The sequence below is a fragment of the Leucopleurus acutus genome (assembly GCF_964270905.1).
Source record: "Leucopleurus acutus genome assembly, chromosome: 21".
Classification (NCBI taxonomy): Eukaryota; Metazoa; Chordata; class Mammalia; order Artiodactyla; family Delphinidae; genus Leucopleurus; species Leucopleurus acutus.
In genome coordinates this window covers 12,020,556-12,047,788 of record NC_139163.1, presented here as the reverse complement: position 1 = coordinate 12,047,788, position 27,233 = coordinate 12,020,556, and the positions used below count along the sequence as shown (strand labels likewise).

Below are 27,233 nucleotides of genomic sequence, written 5' to 3'. Positions count from 1 at the left end.
TTGAACCAAACTGTCAATTAAACATCTTGCACGGAGACTTCTTAATTCTTTGACTTGACAGAAAGGTTGGGAACAACGTGAAAGCCATTTTTACTTTAACAATGAGAGGATTATTACTACTTAATGTTATTTCGGGGACAAACTGCCTACTACAAAATGCGTCCTATAGGACGTGAACGTGATCTTGGCCACACCTTGTCATTACTGGTTTGCAGAACTATTTCCCTATCCTTTTCTGAAAACTATTCAACATAGAATTGAACGATAGCAACTCTGGCAAGAATCCTCCTGTATACACAATGAAAAAATAGTTCTGAGCTCTGCAAGTGATAACACAAGTGTCACACTTCTTTTCACAGCCACTGAAAGGCAGGGGTTGGTCTGGCTAAGGTCACAGGATTTTATAATGGCTTTAGTATTTAGAGCTGTGGCACAATTAGCGGGAATTTCACTATCTTTGCTGGGATGGGTTTTATCCTGTCTTACAAACTACCTGCCACATGGAAAAATCTCAACCTGGACTTAAATGAAATGGAAAACTTGACCATGGGACTCTGGCAGACCTGCGTCACCCAAGAGGAAGTGGGGATGCAATTCTATCCTGGCTTTGCCCGCTGAGCTCAGGATCTCCAGGATTTTAATGTTCCTCTCAAACGGCCTGGGATTCCCGGGCCTGCTGGTCTCGGGGTTTGGCCTGGACTGCTTGAGAATTGGAGAGAGACAACAGGATGTCAAGAAGCAGCTGTTAATCCTGGGAGGAATTCTGTTCTGGACAGCAGGTGTCACAGCCCTTGTTCCTGTCTCTTGGGTCGCCCACAGGACAGTCCAGGAGTTCTGGGATGAGACCATCCCCGAAACTGTGCCCAGGTGGGAGTTTGGGGAGGCCCTCTTTATCGGCTGGTTTGCTGGATTTTCTCTCCTGCTCGGAGGGTGTCTGCTAAACTGGGCCGCCTGGGCCCTGGCTTCCGGCCACTATGCAGTGGCAGAAACGCCGCCACACCGTCTACACCTGGAGATGAAAACCACTCACCTGAAACTAAGCCAGAAGGGATCAGCGGTGCCCTCAGATGATTTGGTAGGATTTCCTGTTACACAGTAACCCATTCACTATGCTTTAGATTTCCTAACATGCATTTTCCCTTCGCTTCTGAAACTGTCATTTCTTTCTAAGATGGTAAACCACTTTTATCTTCTACTCTGAGACGAAAACCAATCAAGACTTAACAGTAATCATACTCATTACTGGGGATGAGTTTTCTCAATTTTAAAATAGATTCAGTGATTGCACAGAACCGGTAAATAAAACATTGTGTTAGTACCTACACATCTTCTGAAGGTGTTATTTAATAAAGATGAATCATTTGGCAATTGGAAATGTTACTGCTGATCACTGACTTCTTTCAAGGGTCTAAGATCACCTATTACACTGAAACGAAAGTCTGGCTGCTTATTTTTTTAAAAGGTATGACATCTGATTATATTTAAAAAATCGCTAGCTCTCTGAAAGCTTGAGAGGTGCACACTGGGGACACATCATCTCTTTTTAAATTGGAGACCTCAGTGCCTCTATGGAGATGCTTCCATTCATTCACGTCGTCTTTACTGTGTCAGAAGCAGAGGAGGGCAGTCTTGTGTTTTAAAGATTCATGTAAAATCTACCGCACCAACGTCCTTTTGCTTTGTGTCCTGTGCTCTGCGGTAGATGCTGCAGCCACAAGGCGACTGTGGGTCGGGACTGGGGGGCGTGGGCAGGTGCCCCCACCCCCTTTAACAAAAAAATCAGCAATATATATGGTCCAACCGAGAACTATTCACAGCAAGCTGCTGGCTTGGGGAGTTTTTTAATTTATTTATTTTATTATTTTATTTTGTTGGTTTTTGGCTGCATTGGGTCTTCGTTGCTGTGCGCGGGCTTTCTCTAGTTGCGGCGAGCGGGGGCTACTCTTCGTTGCGGTGTGCGGGCTTCTCACTGCGGTGGCTTCTCTTGTTGCAGAGCACGGGCTCTAGGTGCTTGGGCTTCAGTAGTTGTGGCACGGGGGCTCAGCAGTTGTGGGTCACGGGCTCTAGAGCGCAGGCTCAGTAGTTGTGGTGCACAGGCTTAGTTGCTCCGCGGCACGTGGGATCTTCTTGGACCAGGGCTCGAACCTGTGTCCCCTGCCTTGGCAGGTGGATTCTTAACCACTGCACCACCAGGGAAGCCACCAAACTTGGGGAATTCTTCATGAAAGATTTTATATTTGTTTGGTATATAGTTCAAGTAAACTTCTGTGTTTGCGCCAGTCAGGGAAATTCACTGAACAATAAATGACACTGAAATAAAGTATTAGGTAATATGTATCTTTGTTTTAAAAAGAAAACACTGAATTTTTTTCCACCCACAAACACATGAAAAGTGCAGAAACCAGAGTTAATCTATGTGATGTATTTGCATACTTTTACAAACAAGACAAATTAAAACAGAAACATATTCAGAATTTAACCTGATTAAATATTTAGTTCAGTCCTGAGCTTTTGATATTTAATACAATATAAAGTAATAGCAAAAAAAAGATTTTAAATTTATTTGATTTGCATGCTACAGAGATCCAGCTAAACTTTGTTCATTTGGCTAGCAATATTCTTTTTGTACCTGTAACACTTAGATTCTGATATACAAAATTGTAATAACATACTGATAATTCAAACTTGAGAACTAAATATTACATTCTTTTTACCCTGTGAAGAATAAATTCTACCTTTAAAAAATAGTACTTATAATATTAAAATTCATGTTGTCCATATGGTTTTGTGAGCAAGTTATTAAAATGTTTCGTCACTGTGAATCATCTGGGTTAGTACAAATATGACAGGATTGTTAAAAGCTGCCTATAAATACATAACACTATTGCTGATTTTTAAAGAGTGAAAAAGGATTATATTAAGTTTGTCTCTCATGTTAGAAATGAGCAAATGCTGTAAAATAAAACCAAAAGCATCTTGGTCACAACTGCTAACTACCAGCCTGAGACAGATTTTATTCTTTTATGCTTGTCTGAAACTCTTTGTCGTACAAAAAGTTAACAGCTAATCTGATGGAATTTATAAAGCTGTAAATATTCCAATATAGCCTCTTCTGTGTCAAACATTTAAGATGGCCAGAACCGAACTATATATTAAACAGAACATAAATAAGACCGTAAATAAATAAATGAAGAAAATAAAATCGTACGGTACAACCACACATAATCCTATAAACATTTTCATGGTCAAACTAAGAAGCTGAAAACAGCTGACCTTCATTTAACTCTACATTAAATAAACTTCTGTTTTTCACATTTGACCTCGACAAGGATGAACGGTGCTCTTCCTCCAGTTCTCCTTGGTCACCTAACAGGATGAACTGGGCCGCCTGCAAGGACTGTGCTCAGTCAATTCACGAGGCTGGTTTTTGTTCAAAGTAGTGTCACGTCCAGTTATTCCTTCAAAGACTTTTGTATATAAATGGTGGGACACTTAGGAAAAAGTCATTACAGTTCTAGGCTCAGAAATGGCTTGATCTGAATTTTGATTCTGATAAAATGAACCTTCCAAAACATGTGTAATTACTTTCAAATAAATATTCTTACCACCGAGGATTCTAGCTTAGGAATAGAACTTGTGTTTCTTTTTTTTAAGGGGCCCATTCCTTTAAGATGATGTTTTCATCTCTAAAAAAAAAGAATGATTTCACTTGTTACATAAGATGGCTCACCAAACATTGCCTCTTCCAGTATTACAGACCGAGGAACATGCATGATTTACTTTGCATAAAACTATTTCTTTTAAAAGCCTTTTATGCTGGCAGAGCTGACCTGGGGATTTGTTTCTTTTAAGAAGTGCTTGGGTTGGGTGAGCTAAAATTCTCCACTGGAGGAAACTTTAGTCAGTTTCCATCTTGTTTGTCTGGAATATACATTTATTTACTTTACAAACGACTCAGCTTTTACTTCAAATTAATAACCCCCCCAGGCACTCTCTTCTCTTTGCCTCCCAACTCCTTACCACAAGTTACACATAGGAGTCCCTAAAAATGACAGCTGCAAAGTAATTTCTAGTAAATGTTAGAGATCTGTTTACTGATGTATTTAAAAATTTTTTGGCAATCTTGATTCCGTCGAGGTACCCTTTCCTCTGTTCCTGGTTTCAGCAAGTGATGCTAATGTGTTTCCCTCCACAGTACCAGCACTGTGTGTCCTCAGCACCCTGGGCCCCTACCTTCACCCACTTGGTAACATCCTCACACCTAGGACGAAGCATGACTGGTGCAAGCCAGACACTCACGTCTGAACACTGACGCACAATCAGGCTGAGTGAGAAGCAGCAGCTGCTCACTGACGTGCTGATTTTAGTGTATTTGAGGCGGACTGGCTTTCTGCTTTCATCTCCCCACCCTTAAAGTCCTAAATCACGGGGTCTGTAGTGTGGCTGGAGCACTGCTCCTTTGCATTCTTGCCTTCCTGCACTCAGCATTTTGTTTTTTTTTTCTTTAGACAAATAGAAAAGGACAAAAAAAGGCAGTTGTTTTAAAGAAACAAAGTGTTCCGACAGAGGTGACGGAAATGAACGCAGCACCTGTTTCAGGTGGACCCGGGACTCTGCACTGAAGCTCACGCTCAAGTTCAACCTCACGCCGAACGAGCTGCCCTCTGGCACCAAGTATCACCTGGCGCCACTGCCGGCTTCACAGTCGCCCACAGTCGCCCACGGGAAAACAAAGGAAAAGCGAAAGCCGCGTGCTGCTGAGTTACTTCTCCACAGCCGGTCCAATAGGATGCGCGCTGGGTCCCGCCTCTATTCCATTTGTACCAAATAAAGCCCACTGGCAACACACGTATGCTGTACATCTGTTACCAGATGATCCTGTTTTGGTTATCTGATTTTTTTTTTCTTTTTTAAACATGTAAGAATTACATTCAAGGTACTTTACAAATTAACATGTTGAAAATCTGATGTGAAATAAAAGCTCTTTAAGAATTGACAGTTATATTACAAAAAAAACCCCAAAACAAAAAACAAAACCCCCAACAAGAAAACGTTCAGTCTTTTGCCCTCCCTAAGAAATGAAGAGGTGAAAACACGGTCTCGTCAGCGATGTAATCAGACGTCATCAGCCGGCAGGGACGGGATGCTTATCTTTGCTCTGGTGAAGTAGGCAATCTTCTCCCTACAGCCGGGGTGGGAAATACACCGACTTCAATAGGATGTTGAAAATGCTCTGTGCCCGTTAAAAATAGTCCCAAGAACGCCAGCGCTGTCTCCACAGGCCCGGATGGGAGATCTTGTCCTTAGCTAGAGCTCCATTTAAAATCAAGACTGTCTTCGCCTTTTTACGGAAGGACATAAAGGAGAACGGCAGCTCTGACCCACGGTAACCACCGGTCGACACAGGCATTTCCAACCTCAGACAGGTTTTAAACCACTGGGGTGGGGGTGTGGAGGGAGCGTGTCAGTCTAGGTCTGAGCATTTCTAGACCAGGGAGCAGAGGATTCTAGGGGCCAGAGTCCTCACAGGAAAGTACCCGATCTGGGGAGAATTCTTTAAACTCAGTACCATGCTAAGGTAAGGGCACAATAATGAGCGATGGATACCGGGGCTCAGATGAGGCAAGAGAAGGAGCCTGACCATCTTAAAGGCAGATCTGCCGCATCCCGACGCGGGGATAAGTGGAAACAACCTGAGAGGGAGAGGCTGAGAAAGAAGGGGCGGGAGGCTTTTCAGAGCTTAGCAGAGTGTCAAGAAAGTAAGGTTTTAGGGTTGTAGAGCCGCCAAGGGCAGGACCAGTATGTCCAGCCTCTAAGAAGCCTTCACATCGAACGGTCTCCCCTCAACACAGGCTGCTGACGGGCTTCCCCACGTGGGGCCACACTGGAAGCCCTGAGGAGGAATAAAGCACTGGCCCTCCTTCGAGAAACTGGGGGTGAGACGGTGCAGGAGCGTGGGGTTATGATGCAGGAGCTGAGGCGGAAAAGCTCTACCTCTAAGGAGAGGAGAGAGAAGGAGGGAAGCGTGAAAACCCTGGGCAAGGTGGAAGGAGAGTTATTTTTGTGCTACAGCGTCCTTTCCGTTTGCTCAATTCTATGAGATAAAATTAAGAATTAAAGGGGCGAGTGAAAGTAGTCAGGATATCGCTGAAGGCAGAACCCGAAACTGGGGTCTTTGCTTCATCACTTCCCGCAAGCGAATTACTTTGGCTCACGCCGTGCTTTTTAAACACACAAACTAGCTGTCAGTGTCTACGCTTGAGATGTTTCACATAAAATTCCTGGTTTCTACCTTCCCTCCGCAAATCGGAAGAGCAGGGAGCCCTGGGCTTTGAGAGAGCAGCTCAGGGAGAGTGTCCCAGGCCTCGGCGCACTTCCAGAGCCACTGCCGTGTCCTGGTCCATCTCCCTCTCCTCCGTCACCCATCTGGTGATAGGCCTGGCTTTGGGTGCTAAGCGAGTGTTTATAAACATTTATTTCGGGTTTTAGCAGCAGCTGAGGTTGGATGACTTCTCCTCTGGACAGTGTTTCTTGCACCAAAGGCACGAGAGGATTCCCCAAACCACCCTGCAGTTCTAGAAATCCAAGGAGCAGTATCCTCTGAAAGTTACAAGAGTGACCCTGGAGCTGAATGGAGACAGGAAAAAGCTGACTCTTTACTATAAGCCATCACGTTAAAGAGAGTCTGAGCCTGCCATGACCCGTCTCCTTCCCCCGCACCCGACTCACTCAGGATAGCAGGAACTCCCACTGCGTCCTCTGGCACCAAACCCATCCCTTCCTAACGAGCCCTCTCCACCCCATATCGTCAGACATGCTCCTTGGGCTTCTACCTCTTCAGCCCAAGAGCCTCCTACAGACTCCTCCACAGCACACACACACACACACACCACAGACCAATAAAACCACACCTCTCCCGTCGCCCCCCTCTCACTTGACTGAAACTGTCACGGGATGGTCACCAGTGGCCCCCAGCCTGGGGAGTGTCTCAATCCTCTTTGCTGTTGCCTTTGACAGCACCTGTCACCCTCCCTGCTCAGCTCCAGGACCACGCTCCCCAGTTCTCCTTCTAGCTCGCTGGCCATTCCTTCTTAGTCTCAACAGTCTCCTGTCCTGGTCACCTTCTCACACTTTCCGGGATGTCAGACCAACGTTTGTTGTGGAACCACCACATGTGAGACGAAGACTCACATTTTTATCTCCCATCTGATCCTTAATCCTGGCTTCAGATTTTTATTTCTACTTATCTACTGACCATGGCTTCCCAAGCTGGCCTACGGGAACTGGTAGGATGGTATGTCCAAAAGCAGAACTCTCCCCGCCCCCTAGCGCCCCTCCGTCCGCCCACCTCCCGTCACCCTCCTGTCGCCTGCCTGGCCTCCCCTTTCCAGGGTCTGCCCGGCCGCTCTCCACAACACCTCTAACGCCCTCACTCACTCCTGCGCTTGGAGACCCCTGCTGGTCCCCCACCACTCAGAGCCAGCGCTGGAAGCTTCGACACAGTGCACGGGGCCTTGTGCGGTCAACAGGCTCACCCACTGGCTCTGACCTTTAAGGCTCTGTGCCTCTGTCCCTGCCCCGAAGCCCTTTCCAAAACCACCACCCCTGGTGCCTGACACAGGCATACCCATTCTTCTACCCTGTACGGCCTCTTGGACTCCCGTGCGCTCCCGCAGGCCCAGCGTCTGCCCTCACGGGACCCCGCCTGGCCTTCAGGGGGCTCCTTCCGCATGGCACTGCCCGCCCCCCTCACACAGACCGGAGCCTCCGTAAGGCCAGGGGCGCTTGCCCTTCTCTGGGTGCCCGGGCCCAGCCCCGTGCATGGCTCACGGGGCCTGAGGAACAGTCCAGGGAGAGAACAGCAAAACCCCGAAGACAGGTGACTTTTCTGTACCTTTTTGTTTTCTGCGTTAAGATTTCTCAATGAGATGTCTAACTGCTTCTAAGAGCTGGGGACACCCCGGGCCCCGGGGAGCCGGGCTCAAACGGAGTCAGGACTGTGGCCGGCAGGGTCTGTGAGCTCAGGGAAACACATACATCAAACCGGAAACAGAGAGCGTGGTGTCCCACATCCTAACACGTGTCACCTGCCAGCCACCCTGCGGTGCAGGCCTGCGTGATTCGGGGACAGCCCCGCACGTCCCACGGGCGCTCACCTGAAGGACTGCACCTGCCGGGGCACCTTCCGGCTCTGCTCCCGAAGCCGGCACACGTCCTTGGACACCTGCCTCATCAGCTTCTCTGCGTTCAGGTCTTGCTTCTGCTCTTCTTTGGACTGTTCGGCCTGGTAAGGAAATGAAAACACAGAGCCCCCCAGAACATTAATTAGAGATTCCCAAAGGTGTGCTCCAAGGCTTGAAAGACGCCGGGCTCAGGTCAGGAGGCCAGCCCAGCAGGACGACACCCATGCGTCCACCTCACGCCCACAGCGAGCAGCTACGGGGTCGGGGCAAGGGTGTGTTAATGCATTTTAAAAATCTTACCACACAGGCAATGTGGGGTCATCGTGTTGCATCTAGAACACCTGGTAACTGCGCCCCTCTCCGCCCCCCAAAAGAGAAATTAAAAACTACTTACAGCACCATGTCCAAGAAATATCTACTCTTAACATTTTGGAGAATACACTTTCAACCTCTTATTCATCTTTTCAACCCCCTTTTTTTTCCATCTTAGACCTTTTAAAAGCTGTTTACTGAAGTAGAATTGACATACCAGAAAAGTGTACACAGACGCGCGTGCAGCTCAAAGAGCTTTTTACAAAGTGATACCCTTCTCAAAACTCCCAGACTGTAAACATCCCAGGGAGGCGACAGAACACATCCCAGCCTGTAAGTTTCCACAGAGGCTTCTACTCCCAGGAGGACGTGTTGTGAGTTGTGCTTAGCCCTTGGCAGGGAAGGGCGGGCGTGTGTATTGGGAGGGGACACTATTAATTTGAGTCAGGGGTTGGGGAGACTCCACTCATTTGGGCACCTTCTCCCCATGACCTCCCAAGTGGGGCGCTACGGTAACAGAATTTCCTGCTCAGTGGAGGCCACTGGTCATGGTGGGGCAGCTGGACCTCTGAAGGAAATGGGTGAGGAAATTTAGAATACTGGTGTTTGCAGCTTCAAGTCTTACAAGAGAGATCAGCTCGGGATCAGAACTAAGTAGTCGGCACAAAGAGATGGAAGGAAAAGTGGCTTTGCTGACGGTGGTGCCTGTAGCCTGCAGCAAGCTGATGGTCCCATCACTGGGACCCTTCTGCACTTGAAAAAGCCGACTGCTGTGCTTGTGTTGTTAACACAGGCAGCTATAAACTTTAGAGTAAAGACCAAGGTCTTCCGGCTTAAGAGACAAGACAAAGACAAGAACCAGTCTGACTGGTTCACAGCCAAACGGCTACAAACAGCAATTCTATTACTAGAACTCTATTCGTGCTTTGGAAACGCTACTGAAACAAGAAAGGTGTCCCAAAATGTATAGGAGTGTTCACTTCCACAGTCTATGACTGAAATTTGGGAAACTACCATTAGTAGAATAATGAAATAGTTATGATATATTTATGATTAAATAAATATGATATATTCATAATGTGTATTACAAATGCCTTAAAACAATCAATTTCAGCAACATATACAAATATGGAAAGCTGTTCATCTTACATGACTAGAATTAAGTGGGGAAAAAAATAAGTGCGGAACAGTATGTCTTCAGACCCTAGTTTTCTGTAACTCTTCCCAACACTGACACATACACGTGGCGTAAAAAAGAGCTGGAAGGACATATAACAGTCAGCAGAGGTCACCCCTGGGGAGTGGGACTCAGGGCGCGTCTATCAATACTTTTTGCTTTATATACTTCTGCATTATTTGGCTTTGCTACAACATGTTAATTTTTTAACTAAAAAAAACTCTAAATTTTAAAATATTCTCAACACACAAAGTGCACTAAACTCAGTTTAAATTTGAAAGCAAAAACGCTTGTGGCACTTTTAGGAAAGATGACATTTTACGAAAACTATTCATTCAGCCAAGTACTGATGAAGTTTCAGTTACACTCACACCGCTTTACGGAAAGCTAAACAGACTACAGTGGGGCATAACCTAGCTAGTACTTTGCTAATAATACTCTACTGCAGTAACTTCTGATTTTTTTCACCACAAAGGCTCCCTTTTCCAGATATTTTTTACTGCTCCCCTTTCCTCTCCTTGTTTTGAACGATTTTGTTTAGAAAAGTGGCCTATATTTAAGTAGCAGTTCCTTCTTGATTATTTTGGAATTGATGAGATAGGTGAGCTGTCACTCGGAGCTTCTGAATTTGTGTAATTCAAGTTCAAAGGGGACAGATGTGATGTTTTAGTTACTTTGTGAAGTCTTACCTTCAGTGAACGGATGATTTTTCACTTGGCGCCAGGTTGGGAACTACTGACTTAGTAGACACAAAGAAATGACTTCTACCATGATGTGGTACATCCAACTAGGAAACTAGTAATTCTCCTGAAATGTTGCTGTTATTCTAATTTTGGGGAACTTATAAGATGAACAAACCAATCTTAAAATGGCCATCTCCTTACTGACTTGAACAAACGGAGAGATCAGGAAAAACCAGCGAAGGAAGGTACATGCCGGGTATACTTAGGGGAGAAAACCTGGCCCGGTTTCCCCAAGAAAGCGTATTTCACTAGATCAGAGATGCAACAGGCCCCCGGGATCCTGTTCGGTATTTTGTTCCCTTCCGTAGGAATGGGAGCGTGAGGCCTATTACACACTGTTAAGATGGTCCCTCGAAGTAGCCTGCGGCTGCTGCTGTTTCCAACGACCAGCATTTATGTGGTGGCTGCCGAGTCCCTCTGAAACTTGGCTTTGTTCTGTGCAAAATAAGACCGACCACCCTGCAACACACGAAGAGCCTCCTCTCCCTGCTGAGTAAGAACACACTTTACTGCAGACTCCATTTGTCTCTGTGTTTATGTATTTATATCTGTACCCGGGTCTGTATCTTCCTCCAAAAGTCTGGGTGCTAAAATATAGCATAAAATTTTCACCAGGTGTTAATTATCGATAGTCACCAGCTTTGCAGGCAGTCGAGGCTCCGTGCCGAGCACTTCACCAGAATCACTGAGTTCTTCTGTTGAATGAGCTGTATTAATATTTCTGACATATAATTTTCTTAGCAGATTCTAACTTTTACAAATGTTAACATCTGTATTATTTTAAGCTTTGAAGAAGCCTAGCGTCACAGAACTGGCATTTTGACAGGGAAACAGAGGAAGAAAAAGAAATTTCTGCTTTGTAAGCAACCTGAGGCTCCTTTGGAAAAATACCAGCCCTTCCTCAGCACGCCTCTCCCCTTTTCACCCAACAAGTCACGATGAGCTGCCTGGTTCAGGAGGATCGGAAGCCGGTTTTTATGGCCCAGATTCCAGGAGGGTGTGATTAACCTTCAGTTTACGTGATGGGGGCCTGACCTGCAGGAAGGTCCAGTGATTTACTTACCGTCACGTTAAGAAGCCTGACAGAGTAAGGAACACAACCCGTCCTAATTACAGTCCTGAGCTGCTCGCTCTGCTTCCTAAGGGGGTTGTACTATACACGAGGACACTAACTGATTCAGTTCTTATTCTGAGCTACAAAACAGACTTTCAGCCACAAAGGAGGAAGGTTATGCAGAGTGACGCAGAGGCCTGACAGTTTTCCTAACAAGGCAGGCAGATCTGGGCTCTGCTGCTGGACTCCGTTCACAGTTTCCCCGGGAGCCGTATTTTTTATGGCAATTGGAAGGCTGTTTGCTCATCGTTAGGCATTTTATGGCCACTGTGCTGCAAATCTCACAAATCCCCAACTGCGGGCGGGAGGAAGGTGGATGCGAAAGGGCAGCATGTGTGTGTGTGCATGTGCGCCAGTGTGTCCGCATGTGTATAAGGAGTGGACGTGGGGCTTACGAGCACGCAGGAGAGAAGCCAATGGCTCTCACCAACTTCTGTGGCCGGAATGAGAGGCGCACAATTGGAAACAGTTTCTCTTTCACAGAGCGGGTGAGCACAAACTTCAGGGATGAGGAAAAAAGGCACGTAACTCCAATAATCTATCTAGACATACAGAGTCGGCAAAAATAAAGTGAAAAAAATCTGTACTCAGGGGAATCAGATTATTCTCAAAATGGTACAAACGCACCTTGCTTTGTGGGCTCTTTCTTCACTATCATTGGATGCAAGGGCTGCCACCAGGCAGGATGAAACACAGTGGGAACAAATGTGTTCTAAGTTCTAGAAAAAGGACTTGAAGACTCGAGCAAGACTGAGGTGTAGGCTGAGTACCTTCTACCCGGCGGGCTTTAGGCAACGTGAACTCCACGTAAGCGCCCCGGAGCTCACGGCAGCACCGGGCTCTGTACCTGCTTCTCGGCCTGTCGCAGAAGCTTCTGGAATCTCTCGTCCTCCAGCACACCCGGCGGAAGGTCCGTCTCTCCCTGGGCTTTCAGGTCCTCGAGCTTCTGCCTCAGGCCCCGCAGGGCCTGCAGCTCGTCGTTCAGGCGGCTCTGCCGGGTCAGCGAGGCCTGCAGGTCCAGCTCCAGGTCCAGGGAGGTTCGCACGGGGCATTCGGGTGCTGCCCTTCTGAGCACCGGCTGGCACACCGTCTGGAGGGTTGGAAACAGCACGACACCCTCATTACGTCGGTGGTCACCTAACAGGAGGGCACCATCCCTGCTTCCTGCTTTGGCCGATGAGGGGTGAGTGGCAGTGATGTGGCACCTCCTGACCCCTGTTACAGGGGCAGCAAAGGCCTAGAGGGGGGAGGCCGGGGGGCTTGGTCCTGAAGGAGGACAAGTAGAGCCCCCGGCCCACCTGTACTGAGCACGCAGGTAAGCAGCAAACGAGCCTTTATTGTTTTAAACCGCAGAGAGTTTTGAAGTTGGCACCGTGGTAGAGCCTAGCTTAGCCGGACCAATTTACTGCAAGAAGCCGGCCTCTGTGAACGACAAATACATTATGAGAAACTCACATCTGCTCCATTTCAGGCCACGCACCTGCGTCCCTGCAGCTCATACCTCTCTCTTATCATTTCTGCACGCGCTGGCCAGGACACAGCTGCTCAGGGGAGCTAGGGTTTTGACTCCTCCCTCGGTTTCCCATCGCTTAATATCTCTTCAGTACTTTCACCCCTGAATCACTGTGCTCTCTCTGGGGCCAAGCTTATCCACTTATCAAGAAATAATTACTGAATATGTATGAATGCATGTCCGCTGGCAGCGGCTTCTGTGTCCCAGGAAGTCAGGGGAGGGAGAGATCACTCAGGGCTGGGTCAGACTCGCTTGAAGAAAGGCCTTCAAACGAGGCTGGGCAGGACTCCCTGAGCAGAGGGAAACAAGGAGGGCATTTCTTGCCTGGACTGTTGGCAGTGGGAATGGAAAATAAGAGATTACTAATAAAGACGGGTACTATTTGATACAAGACAGACAGACGCAGACCTGACAGGTATTCCAGCTGGAAGGTCTGGAACAATGGTGGTGCTCATGACAGATGGAAAGGAGAGGCCTGTCTGTCCCTCTTCTCATTTCAGAGCTGCAGCCCAGGTCTGAATAGCTTTCATTGTCTCCTCGGATTCCTCTTTCTCCTTGCCCAACATATCCTGCTGCAACACTCTCTAATGTTCTTATTAGTAGCTTTCCCTTTGTTCAACTTCTGCTCTAACAAACTTATTACACAGAAGAATCATCTAGACACACACTCTCTTCGACTGTACTACTCATGTTTTCTAGATCAGAAATCCTTCCCAGCTGTCAGGTACATGGAGGCTTTCTAAAGGCTCCTGTGGGCACGGCCTGCTGGTTAAGTGTGTAACAGCGGGCTCGCTGGTTTGTAAGATTCTGCCCATTTCCTTGGTGTCAATGCTCCCCGCCATGACTGCTCTCAGGCTGTCAGTGTGGTGTCACTGAACTGGGGAGAGATGTGGCGATGGGTCCCCCCAACCTCATGCCTCGCTGGCCGGGCTGCCACCTTCCCAGCCAGGGAGACTTCCACTGATCTCCGGAGATGCTTTTGTTCTCTTCACCTCTACATGGTTCTCATGCTGTAACTCCTAAATCAGAACACCCTTCCCCATTCACTTCTACCAAAGTCTATCTGCCCACTTTAAAAGCTATTAACAGCGATCTCCTAAACAATGTTTCAGGATTAAACTAAGTATCAGTAACCCGACTGTTTTTCAGCTCCACTCAATTCATAAACACTGCTGGTTAAAAGTTCTCTGAAGAGTGCTACCATCCTCTAAAAGTATGTGCTTTTAAAAATGCAGGGGACTTAGAAAAGAGTTGAGACGAATTTTCATTCAAGATGATGGAAATTTAGGTGCTTTTAAAGCACAAAGTTTTGTAATCTGAAAGATCTGTGTTTCAAAAGGTCCTGAAAATGCTGAGGTTAAAGAAATGCCTGCACATTTACCTTTAGAAAAAAGAAATATGCTTAGGACTGTCAAGTAACTAGGAAGTTAAACCAGGAAGTTACATGTTGCCCAGTCACACATCCAGTACTTTGCCTACAGCGACACTAAACCAGAGTGACTCAACTTACCCTCCAATCTCCACTCCCATCCACGGGGCCCAGGCCTGGCCGAGCTGGGTCCTTCCTCATCCCCTGAATGTGCTTCCCTGCCCCTGTGCCATGTCAGGCCACCTAGTACCCATCCAACAGCACCCAGTATCCAGCTCCATCCCTGAAACAAAGCTACCACTTTCTTTAGAAATTTTATATGGGTGTCAAGGCCAGACACCTTCCCCACGAAGTGTTTTTGATTCTCCCGACCAGGTGAGCTCACTCCGCCCTTCTATCTGCACCCGGAGTCGCCCGTGTGCCCTCGGAAGACCTCCTCCAGGCAGGGCGGTCCTGCCCGTCACTGCAGAGCTTAGTGTGCACAGCGCTGCATTTTTACTGAACACCATGCTTTAAACCGAAATAAAGCAGCTTCGGAAATTAGCACGAAACAAATTATTAGTAAACAAATAACTTTCCATTACTAGTTCAGCTGCTGGTAGATAAACAGGAATTTCTGAACCGTCCAACCTTTTAATTTATCTAAAATTCATCCCTTTCGAGCTCATCCAGAGACCTCTGGCTTCCAGGAAAACCTGGCTTGAGCTTTTCCATCTACATTAATCTTAATCTTCTAAAAATATCTGTTTTTAAGCAAGCTACTAAAACCGTGTCCTCCTTTTCCAGAACGTCTGCCCCTCACGAAAGGCACCGGGTGTTACACTCTCCCCACAGCTGCTCAAGAGCTGGCTGTGGTGTGGAGGCCAGGCAGCCAGCAGCAGAGATGCTCCCCCCGACTCGGCAGGCCCGTCTCCATCCACGCTGCAAAGTGGATTTACCCTTCATTATCAGGGTTCCACACCGGTGATGAACGAACGCTCTCCAGCACATCCTTCTCCGTAACTGACACAACAGCTGTGTCTCCGTAATCCCAGTGGCTTCATCCCAGCTCCCAAGAGCACGGAGCAAGGACACCCAGCAGTCCTGGTGCTCATGTTCTGATATGCAAGACGCTGGGTGGGTCCAGGACAGCGGGATGCCGCTGAGGGAATACATACCCTTTTGACTCTCAAACTTCGCCGTTCGGTGGAGTTTCTCACAAATAGTGATTTTTTAGCCAGGGTTGAACTGTCACTGTCACTTCGATTTAACTGGCAACAAAGGATAAAAAAAAAAAAAAGAAAAGAAAAGAAAAGAAAAGGAAATCAGTGCGTACCAATGTGCTAGAGGAAGCTTGGAATTGAGAACTTTATCACAGAAAGAAGGTAGTTTATTTCTTTAAGAAAATCCTCCCCAAACAAAATTTTCCCTGTTTTCTTGCTTTTCTTAAATAACTTGATTTTCTTTAAATAATTGCCTTTTGGTTACAGTTATCATAAGTCATTTGTTAAGAAAATTATATACATTTTGAAATAAAATTATCCCTTGTATTTTTAGCTAATAGGCACTATCCATTCTTTAAAAGAAAGGTTTGTGTAATGCACAGAGCTCAAGGTCAGAGTGGAGTCACAGCACGTACAACTGGGAACACGCCCAGCCCGGGCAGCCCACACTCACTCCCTCACCTGCTTCAGGCCTTTGCTGAAACGTCACCTTCTCAGTGAAGTCTACTCTGAACCTACTTAAATTTGCGACCCTCATCCTCAACATTTCCATCCTTTCTTAACTTGCTCTACTGTTTTCCAGAGCACTGGTCCCTGCCCCAGAGACTTCATAGTTTACTCATCATGTTGAGTATTTGGCTCAACTCACAAGAACATAAGCCCCGCAGGACAGGGGGCTCTGGGTCTTTGGTTCATGGACGAATCCCAGGGATCTGGCAACGTGCTTAATGAATAGCAGGTGCTTAATAAAAATGTCTGGTGAACTGAATGAATAAGTTTAGAATTCTGAAAGTATTTTCTAACCCACTTTATAATGTTAAATCTAAATTACTATAAATCATAAATACTTATGGAACTAGAATTTGGTAAACTGATGCAAATCACATAATATTCTCCACAGAACCAGGAATCTGATTCAGTGTCTGGAGGCATTAGTAAAGGCGACTTTTGTCCTAAAACCCAACTCACAATCTTTGACTCAGCAGCACTAACATGTTTTTTTTTTTTTTTTTGCTGTACGCGGGCCTCTCACTGTTGTGGCCTCCCCCGCCGCGGAGCACAGGCTCCGGACGCGCAGGCTCAGCGGCCATGGCTCACGGGCCCAGCCGCTCCGCGGCATGTGGGATCCTCCCGGACCGGGGCACGAACCCATGTCCCCTGCATCGGGTGGCGGACTCCCAACCACTGCGCCACCAGGGAAGCCCGACTAACATGGTTTGAAGTATGCATGATACACAGCAGAAACATACAAGACGTCATAAATCTTGAGTCACTTTAAGTTTCTAAACACACACTGAGGTCCAGACAGACTCAGCAGCCTGGTCCTTAATGTCACTTATTTGCCAAATAAATGGCATTAGAAGCAAAGAGACATTAAATTTGAGGAAAGAAAAAAATTCCACCACCCAAACTAAAAAGAATGATTAAGAGTGTGGTATTTTATATTTTATTTTACGGCATTTCTAGCCATTAGAATCTGTAGTCGAGCTTGAAGATCCCCTGGCACTGTCTATTGTCACTAACGGGCCACTCCTGGCAGGGGGTGAGGAGAGGCGGCAGCCCCCTAAGAGCACTGCGCGCCTCACACCCTGCACATGCCCGCCCCGCAGACGCCTTACCCTGCAGACGTACTGGCTCCGCTCGCCGGGGGAGAAGGTCTGCGAGCGCACGATCACGCTGCTCCGCACGAAGGGGCGCTGCCGGGCGCTCAGGCCGCTGCGGTCTTTGGGGCGGACCGCCACACCGGCACTGCCCGCCTCGTCGGTATTTGTCTCTTTATCAACCTAGAAGTCAGTAATTTGTCAGGAGGGGAGAGACGTTTCTTGCTCCTTTCTTCTAAGCATGAAAGAAATACCTAATCTTACAAGAGACTCATCTAGCACCAGGACCACTTCTGTGAGACAGGCTTTGTCTTTCTGCTGATGGGAAGGTGGTTTCCTACTTAGTTCTTAGGAAGTTACCCTCAGGTAGGGTAGGATAATAACTGTCCAACAGGGTTACCTATAAGTGGCAGCACCACCACTAACAGATTAGACCTAAAAAAGGGAAGCTTTAGATTTACAGAGGGTAAATGTGCTTCTATAAAGAACCTTATTTGAGAATTCTTCATCATTAAACGTTATTCAACTTTCTGATTAGTTTTTTTCAGAGTAAACGATAAAAGTAACTAAATATAAGAAAATGAAAATACACTAGTTAAACCTCAGGCTAACGCAGAACATGCAATTATATATACAGCCATACCTCGGTATCCGTGGGAGATTGGTTCCAGACACCAAACTCTGTGGGTGCTCAAGTCCCACAACTGGCCCTCTGTATCTGGGGCTCCACATTCTCGCATTCAGCCAATCGTGTACTGTTTACTATCAGCGGTTGGTTGAATCAGATCCGCGGTTGGTTGAATCCGTGGAGGCAGAAACCACGGATACAGAAGGCCAACTGTATGTATGTGTGTATATATATATATACACACATGAAGTCTTCAGTCAGGGTATAACATTATTTTTCTTAGAAATAAATGTTATTTTCTAAACTCCCAAGTTTGCCAGCATCCTCAAACCGTGAACATGAGTTTCCCCCTTTGGGGATGGCAGTCTCAACATGTCTGTCACCAACCAGCAAAGTTACCTGCTTAGTAACATGGCATCTGTGCCTAAACCGAGTCATGTACCACCTTCCTGAACAGGTTTCAATCAGAGCCCCATCTAACCAAAATGAGCTTCACACGTTTACCTCATGTTTGAAATTGAAATAAACTTATAACATCTATGAAACTTAATACAATTAAGTAGGCATCCTGGTGTTATTCAGGAAATTCTGAAAATGCTTTCAGTAAATATTCACAGAACATTTACAGAGAGATAAACGCCACTTTTTTTTTTTTTTTTTGCGGTACACGGGCCTCTTACTGCTGTGGCCTCTCCCGTTGTGGAGCACAGGCTCTGGACGCGCAGGCTCAGCGGCCATGGTTCACGGGCCCAGCCGCTCTGTGGCACGTGGGATCTTCCCGGACCGGGGCACGAACCCGTGTCCCCTGCACCGGCAGGCGTACTCCCAAGCATTGCGCCACCAGGGAAGCCCTAAACGCCACTATTTATCTTCTTATATGAAACTTAATTGGAGAATGAATATTTGGGGCCCATTTGAAAAGGTTAAGGCATTTACAATGTTTCTTATGGTCTACTCCCACAAACGCCCATCCTGATCAGCTTTGGCACAAAATCCTAACATGGAGTTATAGCTGAAGAGACAGACTTGGTCTGTGTGGTGCCTCTAGGAGACCAGTTTCAGGAGGGGACAGCTGAGAACACTCACCAGGGCGGGCACTCCTGCAGGTGGCTGACTCCCAAGGTCGTTGGCACAGTTGTTTTCTGTCTTACTTGTGTCCTCGTTCATCTCAGGCACACTCGGGCGTGAGCTGACGTCTTCTGCACAGCAACTGCCCTCTGCCAATTTCACTTCAGCCCCTTCCTCAGCCACAATTTCATCAGAGGCCTCTCTCTGCATGGTTAACCTATGGGTGAAACAACACACAATACCGTTCAGGGTCAAGCAGGTGTGCTCTGTGATCAGTGCAACCTGGGCATGTTAACCCGTTATCTGGGCGATGAACAGACTCACACATCACGATTCAAGCCAGTTCTCTGGCTGGAACTTCTACTAAAATGCTCATGAGAAATAAAATTATCACCCCACTCTCCAGAAATCTGAAGCAAAATCATCATAATTTCGTACTGAAAAGTTAAATTCATGAAATTTGACCTAATTCCTAAATATTAAATAGAAGTACGCTAAAAAAATCACATATAAAGTTTAACCCATGGTTTGAAAATACGGACACTCGCTATAATATAATTTGGTATCAGTTGTTCATTTATTGTAAAATTATTCAAATAACAGAATGCAGTGACTCTCTGCTAAGAGTGAATAAAAATATCCATTATCAACTGTGCTCATGGTCTAGCAGAGGTGGAACCCTGGGTAGAGGAGTCTTACTACTGAACTAACAGAAGACTCTGAATGGTCTATGATCTTGTCTTTAACAAAAGCCATGGCCTGGGCTTGGGTGGCACTACAGGTGAGGCTGCAGAATACACTTACGGTTTATATTCTGTATAAACTGTACTGACAGGAAAGCAAGAGGACCAGGATGGGAAGAATATCTCACTCTTTGTTGAGTTTCATATTCTCATAATAGGAACATTTTTTTCCACTGATAATGAAAAGTCAAGCTTTAACTGTGACTGGTGATATACTGACAGATTGGAACAGACTAGTTGTTAAACACCTGGTCATGAAATGAACACGGGGGGATCAGCAATGAGGACTGTAAGTTAACAATTCTTTTAGATTACGTTCTAAGTGCATTTTTTGAAATGTGGGTGAAACAAGTTGCGTATTTTACATATGCAAGGAAGGCTCAGTATTTCAAGATATGATGAACCTCATAATCACTCTCATATTTACTTTTCTTTTTTGGTGCTCTGAACTTTATTCACTATAAAGGACTTTTGATAAAAACAAAGTATATCTGCTTTTCACATCACTATAGTACGCTGTTCCTTCCAAATGTCCACAGTTTTGTTATTTATATCTTGCCACTCTAAGTTTGTAAGAAGTTTTATATATACACACATAGACACAAATGCTGCTATATATGTATATGCATATATGTGTCAACAGTAGTTCAAACATAACAGAATAAGCAACAATACATACAAAATTAATCCAAATGACTTTACATATATACTAAAAAAACATGCATTCACTAAAATTTGTTTTAGAGAAAACAGTGCAAACCTGGAACGATAGTTCTTTATACATATGTGAATCTAGACAAACGCTATAATAACCTTTTTTTCTTTTTTAAAAACAATGAGGTATGGAAAATGAGAAGGAAACAGAAAAAGAAGGTGAAAGTGGCCACAAACAGAAAAAGAGCTCTTCAGAAGCTATTTTCTAAATACCTGCTTTGACTTCCCAGAGCCTGAATGGTACTTCTGGTCATTTGCAGAAAAAGAGTCAGTTTTTACATTTATCTATGACTCTGAAATAAACTACCATACCCTTCAAAATAGGTAGTTTAGACTTAAAACCAAACAAAAGCCCAAGAAATAGTGTCAAGATTACTGAAGCAAGAATCTCGCTCATGTGCTTGTCCGCAAACTCGCCACTACCCCTCTCAAGTCTCTAATGACCAAGGAAAGACTTTCCTAGGGGCAGCCCCCTGAAGCTGCTCTACTTTCCATTAATTCCAGAATAAGATCTAAACCTATAAAGGTTTCCCTGAAAGTTTCTTCTGAGAATCTAAACACATCATCTTTGCGATCCCGGTAGCAAAAGGAAATCGCTGTTTTACCAATCTCCATCTGGACCCCTTTGCTCTTCCTCCTGCTCTGGTTCTTCTTCTTCTTGTGCTAATTCTTGTTCCACAGCCAACAGCTCAGCTGATGTTCTTGCAAGTAAGGCTGACACTGCATCCTGGAGAAGGTAAAACACAGGGCAATGAACACCATATACTTCAAGAAATGATTGAAAAACTTATCGGATGGGGACTTATGCTTCTAGTTGAGAAAAAGAAGAGGTATGAGACCCAAGTCTCCTGCTGAGAATAAATATGAAGGCTGAATAAAGTAAAATAAAAAGCAAAATACAAACACACAAGAAATTCCAGCTGTTTTAAAGCAATGGAGAGCAACAAAGGCAATCAGCACTCGAGGACCAAGATCCCAGGGCAAAGGGAAACGCAAGGAGGTAAAGGGACCATCACTGCCACTCTTCTCCCCTGGGGGGCATGTCTCAGTTCCAGCGGTGAGGCACACAGGCTGACAGACTGTGGCTGCCCAGGGCTGTGACAGTGATGGGAGGATGCAGAGATGAAAACTGAGTTGGCGACAAGGTAGCCAGCATTCAAAGGGCCGGAGAAAATGAACTGTGAAGTGAGCCCAATGTTCTGCACAATATTCCTTTTGGGACATTTGCCCTTCCTAAGCGACATACGTGCAGAGCAAGAAGATGAGAAAGCAGAACCAGCTGCTAGGAGGCTAAACAGTAAGCAGACACCTCAGTTGCCCCATGGTCCTAGGGAGAGAAAAATTGGAATTCAGGTCCCTCAAATGATCCGGGTGATCTGCCCATATTGTCACCTGCCTTCCAGAAGAATATTAAATCCTCTCTGGAGGAAGCTATCAGCCAGATCCTCTACAATCCATACATAATATCCAGCATTCCACTGGAAACAGGGCCCAATGGCTGAAAGCCAAGAGAGATAAGAAGCAAAAGAAGCAGACCCACAGGTGATCCATACACGACAGTTATTTAGAAAAGGAATTTAAAACTTCATAATTAATATGTTCAAGAAAACTGACGAAACAATGGAGAATTTCCCTAGGATAAACACAAAGAAAAACACACGAGCACATCAGAGTGAAATTGCTGAAAATCAAAGAAAAAGAGGACATTTTACAAACAGTGAAAGAAAAAAGATGTAATACATTTTAAGGATCAACAATTAGACTCCTCCATCAGCTGAACAGAATCAGTGGAAACCAGATGACATGTTATTTTTAATGTGTTCAGAGAAATAATTATTCACTTAGAATTCTGAATACACAGGAAAAAAGTCCTTCACAAATGAAATCAAAACAAAGATGCTGATAGACCTGTACTAAAAGAAATACTAAAGAAAATTCTCCAGGCATAAGGAAAATGACCCAAACTGGAAGCACAATAATGCAGAAAGGAAAAGAATACATTAGAAAGGGTAAAGATATAGGAAAATCTAAATAAATACTGATTGTCAATAATAATAATGTCTTGTGGGATTTAGAATAAATGTAACTAAAATATATGACCAATAATTGCACACAAGGAGGAAAGGGAATCATGGAGTTAAGTCTTTAAAAATCTTTGCACATCAAAAAAAATAATAATAATAATGTATTTCTTTTCTTTTTTTTTTTTTTTTTAGGGATGGAGCAAATGAAGATGTCTTGAGAAAGGTGTTTATTTGATGGCATATCAGTGTCAATTCTTCCACACTGTTGGACCAACTGGGCAGTGTTGCTTGTTAAACACACACACACACACACACACACACACACACACACACACACACGTCAATGAAGCCTTCTTATTATATAGAAATTTTAAAATATCAGGCTGTTTAAATTTTTACACGTTTCACTTCGAGTCCTAATTTCTTTTTCATTGCATCTACCTATTTTCCCTAGCACTATTACTCTTGTAAGTAATCTTACAGGAGAGAATATTATACATCCGTGAGTTTTACCTTAGGCAATCCAACAGCTGCTTTTTTTTTAATTTGGAATTTTTGAATTTTATTTTATTTATTGTTTTATACAGGTTCTTATTAGTTATCCATTTTATACATATTAGTGTATATATGTCAATTAAAAATACATTAATTAAAATATATTTCAATTTAAAAAAATCTTTGCACTGTCTGAAAAAAAGCAAAAGCATTAATTTAACACAGTTTCTAAGTCAAGGATGCATGATGTAATCATCAGGGTAACAGCAAAAAAGAAAAGACTGTAATACTAATGGTCTAGGAGAAGAAAAACCAAAATTTTAAAATACTTGATTAATCCAAAAGAAGGAAAAAAAGAAACAGAGATAGGACTAAAAGAAAACAAAGAGTATGATGACAGGTTCAAAGCCAAATATATCACTAATAGCATTAAGTGTAAATAAATGAAATATTTCAATTAAAAGATGAAGATTTAAAAACTGGATAAGAAACCAAAACCAACTATGTACTGCTTACAGGTGAAACACTTTAAATATAAGAACTCAGAAAGGTTGAAAGTAAAAGAATAATAAAAGGTGAACCATGCAAATGCTAGCCAAAAAGAACTGATACAGCCTTACTGATACCAGACAAAAAGTGTTATTAGCGATAAAGAGGGATAATGTATAATGATAAAAAGGTCAGTTGAACAGAAAGATACAACATAATGCTAAATTTATATTCACCTAATAGCCTGGATACAAAATACATAAAGCAAAGATTAATAGAACTAAAAGGAGAAAGAGACATTTATAATCACAAATTGGAGATTTTATTATACCTCTTAATAATTGATAAAATAAGCAAATTGAAAAATCAGTAAATGCAGAAGATTTGAAAAGTAAAATTAACAAACTTGACCTGCAGAAAATACACACTTTTCAAGAGCACATGGAACTTTTACTAAAACGGAACACATGCAAATCTCAATATTCTCTATGATTGAATATGTATAAAAATTCATATAAAATACACCACAATGAAGTCTGTTTTATTCCAGGAATCCAAGGGCAATTTAACATTCAAAAGTCAATCAATGTATAATCCACTACATTAACAGAATAATGTTAAGAAGATAACCACGTAATCTTCTTAAGAGATACAGTAAAAATGCTTGATAAAATTCAATATCCATGCATAATAAAGCTCTTAGCAAACTGGAAAGAGAAGGAAACTTCCTTAATCTGATAGCAATTATCTGTAAACAGCCTCAGAAAAACCATTCTAAATGATGAATTATTGAAAGCCTTCACTTTGAAAAAGCATAGTACTGTCTACAGAGATAGATGACTGTACTGTCTACAGAGATAGATGACTAAGTCAACAGAACAGAATAGAAAGTTCAGGAACAGACTATACACATAGAAGATATCTGACTTATGACAAAAGTGACACTGAAGTGCAGCTAGGAAAGGAAGTATTTTCAACAAACAATCCTGGGTCAACTGGCTATCATATGGGTAAACAACAATCTTGACCCCTACCTCAAACCTTGCACAAAGATTAATTTCAGATGGGCTGCAGATCTAAAGGTCTTAATGAGATGTGTTTCTCCAACTCTGACTCACCAAGTCTATAGAATCGACTAGTGTCTGGCTTGGTTGAAACACTGAATCCTCAGTTTCATCTTCGTTCTTTTTGCACGGCATTTGCTTTGAAGGAAGCAAGTTATACCACAGAGTGAAAATCTCATTGGAAAAGGGTAAATCTGCCAGGCTGATCTGAGTTCCCGCCTATGTGAAATGAAAGGAAAAAAAGAGAAAACAAGAGAAAATAAAATGTTTCAATTCATATTTGCTCCCTCTGATATAATTAAGATTACTGGACAAGTTAAAAAAAAAAAAAAAGCAATACTCATGATATATAGCACTGGTGGATTTTTTTAAAAACCTGGCAATGTCTTATATTTTCCGGTGTGACTAAATAAGAAATATAGCTGATCCTTGAACAGTATGGGGTTAGGGACGGCAACAACACCCCCAATCCTGCAGTCGAAAATCCACGTCTGCCTTTACAGTTGGCCCTCCACGTGTCAGGTTCCACACACCCAGATTCAATCAACCACGGATCACGTAGTACTATAGTGTGAATTTAGTGAAAAAAAAAAAAAAATCTGTGTATAAGTGGACCACAAAAGAACCCCAGGGTTGGATTTTAGATCGGGATTACGGTTGACCCTAGGACTACACGGGTTTCAACTGGAGACCTCAGTGTTTCTTGAACACCTGGGCACACCTCTAGACACCTGTTTGAACACCTTATGTAATGCTGCTCTGGTCACTGTGCGCAATGATGTGTTAACCTTGCTATTAGTTATGTGTGAAGTCTTCTGCATTAGTCTTTAAATATCCTATTGCTCTAAACAGTAACACTTAAGACTTCCTAGAAGCTCTAACACCATGGCTGGGAGAACGAGCTGAATGAAGGAACCAGACTCAGTGTCCTGCTTAAATCTGTAGCAGTCAATTAGGTGTGGGATGTCCCTTTGATATCTATCCATCATTGATGAGCTGTGTGACCCTGGATGCATTACTTCTCTAAGCAGTCCTTCATCTGAAAATAGGGGTCATCATACCCTTTTCATAAGACTGTCAAGAGCATTAAATGAGATAATGTATACAGAACACCTGGCACCAGACTCGTATTGGGAATAACAAGCATACTCCACAGTGATGGTCCTAACAGAGGCCAAAGTTCTTCTTTATCTAAAGGTTAGAAATAAAAAGTAGATTTTACAGAGAATCATAATTTCTAAGCAAATTTGAAAGGTCTGGAATAAGAGAATGGAAACCAGAAATCACTACTTCAGATAAAAAATGAAGCCACTGTTGGGTGTGTCTGAGGCATTGGGCAGATCGGTAGAAGTATCGAGGCTGGCAAAACAACAACTAGAAAATTATTCCCAGAATATCCGATAGTGTTATCTGATGATGGAGATGATGAAAAGTCCTACCAGGCACTCTTCCCTTTGGTGTTTACTGACAGAGCACAGATCCACCCTCAGCGTCTTCTGCTGCAGGGCTGTCTGGGAGATGGCCACTCTGAACACATCACCGAATAACAGGGACTCCGCAGCTGGATGGACTTTCGTTCGAAACAGACAGCTGACATCAGTTGAGGAGGGAAGCAGAGCAACTCTGAAGTATCTGCAAAGAACAAGGATGAAATGGATTTCACTGGTTCAATTATATTGGATTCACAGCTGGTGTTTGAAAGTATCTGCCTGGGAGAGAAGCACAGGGACACGGACTTCGTCTCAACCCAAAGCTCTGCTGCCACCACGGTCGTCATGCTCAGGGGCACGGAGGCTCTGTTCTTAACCCGCCGGTGCTCCGATCATGCAAGGCCGAGCCTGCCACCCGCCCCGGGGCTGCAGCAAAGGCACGTGGTAGGGAAGTGAGAGGAACGAAGACCACGGGGCAGACGGATTTACGTCCCACCTGCCCGTGTCCTGACCATTCCACAGTGACTGCCACCTGAACCCAGGAAAGCAGGAACACACCAAGTAGACACGGGTGACTTTGTCCCAAAGAACACTCATCCTGCATATTAAACAAGAACTGCTGATGGTCATTCCCCAGGAATGGAACACGTTATCCTACTAGAGGGAAAGAAACGCTAGTAGCACACTGTTAAGAAAATTTAAAACAGATGAATTTTAAAAGTTCAAAAAAAGCACTGCCTAGCATCTCAGAAGTCTCAGATATGACAAACCGTTTTATGCTTTGTCATATTTTGAGGAAGCGTCAGAGATAAACAATAACTTCTAATACTACTTTATTTTATTTATTTTAGTTTTACTCTCTTTTTTAGCATCTTTATTGGAGTATCGTTGCTTTACAGTGGTGTGTTAGTTTCTGCCGTATAACAAAGTGAATCAGCTATACGTGTACATATATCCCCATATCCCCTCCCTTTTGCGTCTCCCTCCCTCCCACCCACCCTATCCCACCCCTCTAGGTGGTCACACAGCATGGAGCTGATCTCCCTGTGCTATGCAGCTGCTTCCCACTAGCTAGCTATTTTACATTTGGTAGTAATGCTACTTTAAAAGTGAGTTTTCTGAGCACGCATTACACGAGGATTGACAATTCCTGGAAATAGCATGAGGTATCTTCTTCTAAATACCAGAAAGAGAACACCCATTAAATTCCTCCCCAGTCCCCCATTTCCAGGCTTTCTAATTCATATTCTAAAGAGCATCTTTCTCCAATTATAAAAACTGTAAAGTCACATGAAGAACGGAGGAAGGCCACATTATTTCCGTAGTTTGTATCAACATTGATTATGGAGATTCAGCATTAAAAA

General features: G+C 44.2%; 1 protein-coding gene and 1 pseudogene across 3 annotated transcripts in view; one reads left to right on the top strand and one right to left on the bottom strand.

Annotated features, from left to right (window-relative positions):
• Nucleotides 1-406: 406 nt before the first annotated feature.
• On the top strand, nt 407-4,831 carry LOC309977507 (claudin-22-like; annotated as a pseudogene). The gene is made up of 2 exons: nt 407-1,095; nt 4,600-4,831. The product of its transcript is annotated as a claudin-22-like (transcript).
• The window catches only part of WWC2 (WW and C2 domain containing 2), a 166,505-nt gene continuing 141,622 nt past the window's right edge, over nt 2,351-27,233 (bottom strand). For both annotated transcript variants that reach the window (XM_082863903.1, XM_082863904.1), the window contains exons 15-23: nt 25,879-26,071; nt 24,494-24,658; nt 20,973-21,094; nt 18,929-19,127; nt 17,233-17,397; nt 15,569-15,661; nt 12,377-12,619; nt 8,157-8,284; nt 2,351-5,182 (exon numbers count right to left, since the gene is read on the bottom strand). In XM_082863903.1, coding sequence (XP_082720029.1) covers nt 5,116-5,182; nt 8,157-8,284; nt 12,377-12,619; nt 15,569-15,661; nt 17,233-17,397; nt 18,929-19,127; nt 20,973-21,094; nt 24,494-24,658; nt 25,879-26,071 — 1,375 coding nt within the window. In that variant the 3' untranslated portion in view covers nt 2,351-5,115. The remainder of the gene's footprint in view (nt 5,183-8,156; nt 8,285-12,376; nt 12,620-15,568; nt 15,662-17,232; nt 17,398-18,928; nt 19,128-20,972; nt 21,095-24,493; nt 24,659-25,878; nt 26,072-27,233) is intronic.